The following is a 9371-nucleotide window of genomic DNA, read 5'->3' as shown; positions in this document are numbered from 1 at the left end:
GGTATTTAAAAGACGGGTAGATGAGGCGCTTAGGGACATGGTTTAGTGGGATTGGTGGTGTTGGGTCGATGGTTGGACTCGATGATCTTAGAGGTCTCTTCCAACCTTAATGATTCTATGATTCTATGAAAACAAGAAATACACTCCATAGTCTTGATTATGTCCGCTTGCATGTGGGACAATGGCTGACCCTGAGCCTGAAACCAGGAACAGCACGGGTTGAAAGCTCTGCAGCTGCCATTAACCAGCCCACTCTTCACTTCAGAAACACCATGGGATGCCGAAATGGGAATTGACCTTGCTCTCGAGGGGATGCTGGCATGGCTTGTCTAGCATAGCCCAAAATGGGACAAGTAAGCCACACTCCCTCAGAGCAAGGGAGTCTGTGAACACCAGTGATGTGCACAGACCTGTGCTGACGGTCATCTGGGCACTGTGGGATCCTCTGGCAGAAGGGGGTCAGGAGAAGGGACAGAAGGGGACACTCAGTCTCTTACTGCAGCTCGAAGGGATGTCCCTTGATGGAGGGCTGCCAGTTAAGAGGAAAGAGTCCAAGGACCACGAGAAGGAAAATGTGAGGCGAATAAAGGAGATTCAGAAGAAGTGCAAAGAGAAGGAGCGAGCCCAAGAGCACAGCCAGCCCAAGCCTGTGAAAGCGCTGTGGAAATCTCAGAAATATGAAAACGTGGAGTCAAAGGTGAAGGCCAAACTGCAGGTTGGTACCCACTGAGCTCTTGAACATTCCTGGCCTGGGATGCAGTTCAGCCGTGAGGCTCTGTGGAACGGTGGAGATGGGGGAGTCCCAGAACCTACGGGTCTGGGGGCAACTCGGTGCTGAAGCACAGTGGGCAGATGTGACACAGTGGGGCTGTGTGCTGAGCGAGAATGTTTGGCTTGGGTCTGGAGAGCGATTGCTGTAATAATCCCCATCCTGTCTGGCCATGTAGACCCCCCGTGCAGGGGAAGCTGAGAAGAGGAAGATCTCATCACGCCCTCCGCCTGGAGGCTCCTACTTGGCCCTCCTGTTGTTAGGGATCTAAAGGCGGTTCCTGGGGGGTGCAGAGCAGCCCTCACAGCCGTGTTCCCTGTCTAGAGGTGCATCCAGCTGGCTTTGGAGCTTCCCAGTGTTTGGGACAATGCTAGTCTGGGGTTTGTGCCAAAAGGCTGTGGTATTCTGCCCCGTGGATCATGGTCCTCAGAGGTAGGTCTTCAGGCTGCGTCAAACGTTGGTCCAACTCTTACCACCCTGTGGACCCACAGTGGGCCGTATATCTCCAGATTCTTCTCTGAGCGATTGTCCTAGTGAATAACCATTGCACAGTGGTGGCACACAGACATGTCCAGGCAATCAAGGTGGGGGCCTCGTAGCTCCAGCACAACCTGCAAGGGTGTACGTACCTCCTGTCCTCTGTACACGTGCTTGTGGGAGAAGGAATGCGGGGCCGTGCCTTGTTTCCTCAGGCTTTCTCCACTGCTGAAACGAGCGGGTGTCTGGCTTTGTGAAGGTTTTGGTTCGCTTTTGGCTTCTTTCTTTTTCTTTCTCTGGATAATTTTTTCTCCTCTGGTGGGTTCCTCGTGTTTAAACGGTGCCTCTGTTGGAGGGCTTTGCAAAATGCACCAAAGCAGTTGCCTTGGTGTAAGTGTATCTGTTCGTGCAGAAAGTAAAATTAAGGCCCACTGTGAGAGGGAAGGAGAGCTCCATCACTATCTGTGGGTGGATCCACTGTCATCAGTCTGGATCTGGGAGACCCCTGTCATCCAGGTGACCTCTGTGTTCGGGTGGCCTCTTCCTTCATCCAGAAGTAGGCACTGCGGCTCCTATGGGTGGGGTCGGTTCCCACCGCATGGCGGGTTGTGCCCACCCTCATCATCGTGACCTCCTGGAGGAGAGGCCTTGGGGCTCCCTTCCGGCTCAGCCTCGCGTGGGAGAAGCTCCCCGAGGAAGGGGAAGTGCAGGGCTGCTGCCTTGGCCCGTAAGCCGCTGGCTCTCCGGAGTAGCCTTGAACTGTTGGATCCTGCGTTCCCGTCGGCCTCAGGGTTGTCGGCTGCCAGGAGAGGGCTTTGTCCTTCTGCGAGTCCCTGGTAGCCTTCGCGGTCTCCGTCTCTGTTCTGTCTTTGCAGCCAACCGGGCTGTGTGGACAGGAGCGACACAGCGAGCTGCTGCTTGTGCAGACGGTGGGTGCGAGCTGGGTGTCACCTTGAGCACTGCCACTTACACAAGCCTTCCCTTGGTGCTCCCTTCCTGAGTTGAAGCCTTCAAGTTCCTCCTCATCTCTGTATTGCTTCTCTCCGGTCTGTGGCCCTCGGGCCAACTTTTGACACTAAAATTATGTGTGTAGATAACAACTGCAAAAATTGGCAAGATGATTTCCAAGCCAGTGGTTCCAAATGCTGTGTCCCTTCTTCCCGGTGTGCCACCAACCTCTCTGACGTCCGTGACCCTTCCACACACGGGAGCAAACCCACGTGTGCTTTAGGAACACAAGCCTACGCTCTTGTTTGACAAATCCTCTGGGTTAGAGGAAGATTGAGATAATTTCTTCTTTTGTTTTGGGGGAAGGGGGTGGTCTCTGTGCAGGCAGTTTCTGCGTGGTGCATTACTTATGCTCTGCGGATTCCTCCAGAGAGAGGTGGCAGGAGGCCCTGGTGCTGACTCACATTGCTTTAACTGTTGCTGTGGCTCTCCTAGAGCTGGGGTGTTCCCTGTGAAGGATCTCCGTCTTCTGTGGAGCTGCTGCTCAGAGTTTAAGGTGATTCTGTTAGGTCTTGATGTCTAACACAGAGTTTCTTTTCTCTCATCTGTCCCCGAGGCTGTTAATTGTAGCAGCTGCCTTGAAAAGGGCTCTGACAGTCTCAGTGCTCCTGTGGATGGGGCACGCTGCACTCTGCTAGCACGCTCCTAAGATCACAGACTTATTTGACTTCTAACAGACTGCACTAGGTGAAGGCACTTCTCATTAACTTACCGGAGAGATCTGGGTCTCCTGGCTCCTGTTGAAAAGAACCTGATCATCTTTGGAGCATGATCAATCTAGGCAGTGCTGAGGGCATCACATACCCTGGTCCTTACACCAAAATTACTGACGTTACTGTCCTACCCTACCTGCAGTCTTCAGGTCTGCCAAGCTAAACGGGCTAGGCGACGAGGAGTCTGCCTCAAAGGGACTGCAGTTCAGCTGAGAGAGCGGCCGAGGCCTTGGGTACCCGTAAAGGTCTGGAGGCTGCCCTGTACAGTTCCTGTTACTTCCAGGAGCAGAGCAGTGCGCTGGTTGTGTTTATTGTAAGGTCACCCGCTTGCCACAGAGTCCTTCCAGTTCTCAGGGTTTGTTCGGGGACTGGCTCAGACAGTCTTGTTGCAGACCGCCTGTTAGACACCAAGCAGTGTCGCATTGTGCCGACGCTAACCACGGCCTTTGAAGATGCCTCCCAGATGCAATTCCAGCCTCCCAAAACTACCAGACTCCCTCACTCTCCGCTCCTCTTTCTGTCTAGGATAGGATAGCCACAGATTTGGGGTGCTGAACAGAACAGCACTTGAGAACAGCATCTAATTAGTGCCAGCTTCATGCCTACCTGTGCCGTTTCATTAAAGCTTGCTGTAGCAGGGCTCTGCAGTATGCTGTGGATTTAGGGAGGTGGGATGGCTTCTTCTGGGAGTTCAAGTTCTCTAGTGTTGCCAATGAGGGAGACTGGCATGTGTCTCTCGACTTTCAGCACGCTTACTCCGTGCTGCCATTTGCCCTTTTCACAGGAAGATTTCTGCTTTTTAAGGAGTCATGGTCATTGTCAGTTTGGACTGTCCATCCATTTAAATTGTCCCTCGGTCTGGTGGGTGTCTCCGTTGGGTTATCTGGTGTTGCTCTCCTTTCATGCCTGCCAGATCAGTAGGTAAAGAGGGACTCTCCAGCCAATGCTACGCATGCGTTTGATCCAAATATGTGTTTCTGCAGATTTTTTCCCTTTTGTTTTTTTTTGGTTTTTTTTTTTAGTTTTTCTTTACAAAGCTCAGTTGCCAGGTCTGGATTTATTGCTGTAGGCAGTCTTTGGCCTTTGCTGGCTGTGTACAGATTGCCTTCCCCCAAGAACTTCTGCCAAGTCATGGCAGAAAGAGCGTGCTGTCATCTGCCTGCTGGAAACTTGTAGCTGAGCTTGTGGTTGACCACCCAAACTTTGCTGGGTGGGTTTCTCTTTGCTCCAGCTTCCCTCCGCTAGCGTGTGTTTTCTTGCCTTTCCCAGGAGAGCTCCCCACCTCCAAATCCAGAGGCTCTGAAATTCCTGAGGGCATATTCTCGCTGTGGCCCTGGGATCAAGCCGTGCAGACCGCTCTCCCCAAGGCCTGCCAGAATGAAAGCAGGGGCAGACACAGAGGCTCCAGAGGCACTGGGTGCTGAAACCAAGGTGAGTTGCACACTAACTGCATGCGCCCAGGGGTTTCTGGCACTCATCCATCCCAGGGGTTTCTGGCACTTAGCCGTTGCTCCTGCTTTTGAACTCTTTGTGTGTTCGTCTAGAGCATTGGGTCAGATGTGCTACGTGAACAGGGAGATCTGTAAATACTGTTCCTGGCTGAAGGGAAGGAACAGGGCCTCGGTCACTGGGATGGTGAGACGGGCCTTCAAGGATTGCTAATTCTACCCTCTGGCTTCATCATTGCTCACAGTTAAAGAGACCGTGAAGACCCCTTGGAAAATCCCACCTCCTCGCTGTAGAAGTGCCAGTGATCTCAAGTCTGCTCTTCCTAGGGCTTTGCAGGAGGTCTTGGGGATTTGGAGACTGCTCCCACCTTAATCAAAGGAACTGTGGCTTCTGGACGTTAGATAAAAAATTGGGAAATGGGTGTGCTTTTTAGCAAGGAGAGTTAAATCAGTATTAACAATTAAACCTTTCAGGTAGTCTTATCCAGGAGGTCCTAAACTGCTCCGTGCCTCATGTCTTCTTTCCTTGGCTAGCGTGGGCTTGTCGGTTTGTTGGTTCCCAAATGCCATGGAGCGACTTAATTTAAACGGGACATAAGCTCCTAAGGAGGAAAACCAAGAAAAGAAAACTAAACTTAAACCCAGCAACCTTCTCCCCTGTCTTGGCCACCAGAGAGCTGAGATAGAGGGTGCTGTCTCTGGGGAAATGCCCCCAGGGACGAGCTAAGTTCCTGCTCGGCCAGGGGCTCTGTTGCATTTACTGGTCTGGCGAGGGCCTGACCAGTTTTTCCCCCGACCTTCTACCTGCTCTGGTGGGCTCAAAACGCAGCAGTGTGGACTACGTCAAGCCTGGTTCTTCCCGTCCTTCTGGTTTTGAGGGCACGGGGTCAGCTTGGGGACCTCAAGAAGATGGGGTTTAGGTTTTGCCTGGCTTTTGGTGCCAGGCAAACCGTGGCACCCCAGGGGTTTCCAGCACTTACTCTGGCACTGGTTTCTTCTCAAAACATGGCCACAGCTCCTGCCTGTCTCTCTGACTCCTGAGATGGGATGGGCTGAGGGTATGCCTGTCCTATTGTAGTACACCTGCAATTCTCTATCTTGTGTGGGTGCCTCTTTGCTTTGTCCCTTGTGGGGTCAAGGGCAGCTGCCTGTGTGCGTGTGCCGAGACGGCCCCTGCTGCCTCCCTCTCTCTTCTTCCAGATCCAGGTGGAGGGCAAGAGCATTGACTTCATCAAGCACAACGCCCGCAACGCCAAGCGGGCCCCGCTGCGGCGCTCCCAGTCCCTGCAGGCGCTGGCCGAGCTGCTGGAACAGAAGCACCGGGAGCAGGAGGAGTACAACGCCAAGCAAAAGGGCCACGTCCCCCAGTAGTACGTATGCCCCTATCTGGTCCACCAGACTTTCTGTAACAAGCCCACTTCCCTTCACCACGTCCCCCAGCTTCTGCGTAGAAAGACAGGGAGCTGGGGTCAGAGGCGCTCTCGCCGTATGCAAGCAGTGTGATTTACTGTGGCCTGGGGAATAAATGCAATCCCTCCTGGTTTCTTGACTTAACGAGCATCCTGTGGCCAGCGTGAGTTTGGCTCAGAAACTCTTGCGCCAAATCCTGTGGCTCAGAAAGAGTTTTGTCCCCTCCTCCCTTGCTTGCTGTCGTACAGTGATGCTGGCATGGGGACGCTCTGTGTGCTCTGAGAAATGTGCTCCTGCCCCTTCGCAAGCCTTGCTCCACATGATGCAGCTTCAATATTAAAAGGTCTGGTTTTGGAGAGGCAGATAGCTTGCTCTGCCCCGCAAGCGTTCGTCCTGCCTTGGACTCGGAGTCTGAGGAACATCCAACTAGTCACTTGCATTTTGGGGTTCTGAGTGGAAAACAGTTCCTGGGTGACCCTGTCCGAGGACTGACCACGGTGTCAGTCCTTTGGCTCTCTGCTGTGCCTGCTGTTCTCTGCCAGCATCCCTGGCTGTGAGCCGCTTTGTCCAACTTCATTCCGTCACTGGCCCGCAGATGGTTTTGAGAGGACTCAGTGGCCTGGGCCAGAAGCGAGGAGCAGAAGCCCTTGCCTCCGAGGAGCTCGTGTCGGCCTCAGTGCGTCTCTTCCAGCAGCCCTTCATGCATGTGGAGCGTGTTTGCTAGTCCTTGCACGCGGGCTAAACCCGGCTGTATCCCTCCACAGCAAGGGCGTGTGCCGGCAGGGTGGGTCTCTGCGGTCCTCAGGCAGTGACATGGAGACCAGCGGGGTTTGAAGGGCTCGATTCCTGGCCTCTGCCTGCATCCCTGGGCGACCCCTCCTGCCAGATGTGCTGACACGAGCCTTCGTTTGCCTTGCCAGCCTGCTGGAGAGGAAGGAGCTGTGGCGCAGACAGATGGAGGAGCGACTGCGAAACCTGCCGGATCCTGACACGCCACCTGGTCATACCATGATGCCGGAGGGCCAGCGGCTGGAGACCCTCAGCAATCTGAAGCAGAGTAAGAGGAAAAGAAACAGGGATTCCAGCTCAGAAAAACGCGATCCTAGCCAGGATTAGGGAGAAGAGAGTTCTGGGGCACAGATTCCTGCCGCTTGGAGAGTTGCCTGGACTAAGGCATGTAGCTGGGATGTGAGCTGTGGGCGTGGAAAGAGCAATCTCCTTCAGATGGGTGGGACCTGCAGGTTACGGGCCTGGCTCTCTGGAGCAGACTTGTCCAGTGGACCTGATCTTGGGGCTGCTCTTGCTCTTAAAATGATAGAAAGATTTTGGTTGGAAGGGACCTTCAGAGGTCTCTAGTCCAACCCTTGGTTCTTCAAAGCTGGAGCAGGTCACTTAGATCCTCACCCAGCTGAGCTTTGAATAGAAGGATGGGTATTCTAAGTCCTTGTTCCGGTGCTGCCACCATTTTCATGACTGAGGATGAGGTCATAGCATTAGGAAAACGATGGATTTCTTTGCTCTTCCACTTACACAACTTGGTGTTTGTTTTGTTCTGTTTTGTTTTTTTTACAGGCCAGGAGCAGCTGATAAAGGACCTGGTGATGCTGCCAGTGCGCGCAGACACCCTCAGCATGCAGAAGAGGCGGGTAGAGCTGGAGAGGAAGCTCTCCCAGATAGAAGAGGCCATCAAAATTTTCTCGAGGCCCAAGGTCTTCATCAAGCTGGACTCCTGAGCTGCTCTGCGTGAACATCCTTCATCGCTGGGAAGGGACGATCATCACTTTCGGAGGGAAGGAGGGGAAGGCAAGTTCAGGACCCTGGGCCCACGCAGGTGCCGATACAGTGTCCAACGTGCAGCCGGCATCTCTCGCTCACCCTCCAGTGCTGTGTCTTGTCCACAGAAAAGGGAAGGAGATGCCCTAATATACTCTCCGTTCTGTGGTCTGGAGAACAGTTGTCTCTGTGCTGCTTGACTTCTCGGAGATCAGCTCTCTGCTCTAGATCCATGGCATCACCTCTTATTTCCCCATTTTTTCCCACTTCTGGCAACTGGTAGGAGGTCTCCCGTGCTGCTGCCTGTGGTGTTCCTTGTCCCCGTCTTTCTCCTGAGCTGGGCCATGGTCGTGGCTCATTCTGGGCACCTGCAGACTTGTCTGCACAGAAACCTTGTGCTGTACTTCTGCCATGCGTGCCCCGGTCCTGAGCACTGACGCATCCTGCTCACGCAGGCGGTGCCTCTGCACCCTCCGACCTGCTGGCTGGGCTCAGCAGCTCGGGGACAGCTTGGGGACAACGAAGAGGCGCAGAGCTTCAGTCCTTCCTGCCCAGGGAAGAGCTGGGCTGGCTGCGGGAGGAGCTGGCAGGATGTCTAGAGAAGTCTTTGTTGTCTGTGGGGCAGGTCATGCTCCGATAAAGCATCGTTTCCCTCTTTCAGTGCGTGTGCAGCTCCCGGTGGGCTGAGCAGGGCCTGAGGCGTGGTGGCGGGCAGCAGAAACCAGCAGCGCTGACGTAGTGCAGGCAGGGGGAGAGCCGTGGGTCCTGGTCCCACTTTCTGCAGAAGCCCGAAGTGCCCAGGTTAGGTTTCCCGGCGCTGGGCTGCTGGGACGTGGTGGTGGACTCGGAGTGGAGAATGTGTGAAGTCCTGCCGGGTCTCGGTCCGCGGGCCGGCAGGACGAGGCTGGGCAGATGCCATCGTGGAGGTGAGCTCGCTGCCTCCTTGCCTTCAGATGCCACACAGGGACCCGTGCAGACCTTTGCAGGGATCCTGCTGCGTGAAGCGTAGAAAGATTTAAGCCAGAAGGGATCGCTGGAGGGCTTGGTCCGTCTCCTGCTCAGCGCAGGGCCAGCTCCACAGCCTGGGGCCTTGTCCAGCTGAGTTAGGAAAATCTCCAAGGATGGGGTTGCCGCCACCACCACCTCACTGGGGCTCTGTCCCTGGGCTCTGCCACCATCAGGGGGAATACTTTTTCCCCTGAGGTCCCATCAAAACTTCCCTCGTTGCAGCTTGTGCCTGTTGCCCCGTCTCCTTTCGCTGCGCGGGGTAGGGATGCTGCGCACGGTTGCCCCAAGCAGGTGCCTTGTTGCACGGAGCTACTCCATCCCGGTGGGGATGTTGCAGAGTGGTCCAGCCCTGCCCGTGGCACCCGGCGCTCTGCAGTGCCCTGGGAGGTCGGGGCCAACGCTGCTGCCAAGGGCCGGGGAAGCTTTTAGTACTCGAGGGCTGGAGGAGGCGGGATGCCAGCCGGAAAATCGCCCCACGCTCCCCTGGGGCCACCCTCGGGGCAAATGCCGCGGCCAGGCTGAGCCGGCTGGATGACAGTGGTGCTGAGAGCAGCTGGGGACCGCGAGCACCAGCTCCTGTGCACCTCCCTGCCCTAAACAAGTCTGGACTAACCAGCCCTGCTGTCTGCTTTGCTCTCTTGCCTGTCTGGGCCCCAGCTGTGTGCCGTGAGTGTCGCTCCCACCGGGAGCCCCAGGGCTGCCGGCCTCAGCCCTTGCTGCTCTCCCTGCCTGCCCCCGGCCGGGGCGGGGAGCAGCGCGTACTGT

At 55.3% G+C, this 9371-nt stretch overlaps 2 protein-coding genes across 2 annotated transcripts in view; one reads left to right on the top strand and one right to left on the bottom strand.

The window, feature by feature from the left end:
• ENKD1 (enkurin domain containing 1) overlaps window positions 1-7558 on the top strand; it is a 13383-nt gene extending 5825 nt beyond the window's left edge. Inside the window, exons 6-10 of the mRNA XM_009319862.1 lie at window positions 537-715; window positions 4237-4398; window positions 5616-5785; window positions 6746-6882; window positions 7398-7558. Of these exons, the coding sequence (XP_009318137.1) occupies window positions 537-715; window positions 4237-4398; window positions 5616-5785; window positions 6746-6882; window positions 7398-7558 (809 nt within the window). The remainder of the gene's footprint in view (window positions 1-536; window positions 716-4236; window positions 4399-5615; window positions 5786-6745; window positions 6883-7397) is intronic.
• A 697-nt stretch (window positions 7559-8255) lies between these two features.
• Window positions 8256-9371, bottom strand: part of PARD6A (par-6 family cell polarity regulator alpha) — a 10912-nt gene continuing 9796 nt past the window's right edge. Inside the window, exon 4 of the mRNA XM_009320035.1 lies at window positions 8256-8441. Within this exon, the coding sequence (XP_009318310.1) occupies window positions 8256-8441 (186 nt within the window). The remainder of the gene's footprint in view (window positions 8442-9371) is intronic.

This window comes from Pygoscelis adeliae, unplaced genomic scaffold (genome assembly GCF_000699105.1).
Source record: "Pygoscelis adeliae isolate BGI_AS28 unplaced genomic scaffold, ASM69910v1 Scaffold390, whole genome shotgun sequence".
Taxonomy (NCBI): domain Eukaryota; kingdom Metazoa; phylum Chordata; class Aves; order Sphenisciformes; family Spheniscidae; genus Pygoscelis; species Pygoscelis adeliae.
Note: the sequence above shows the minus strand (reverse complement) of the source record. Positions and strands in the feature narration are given on the sequence as shown.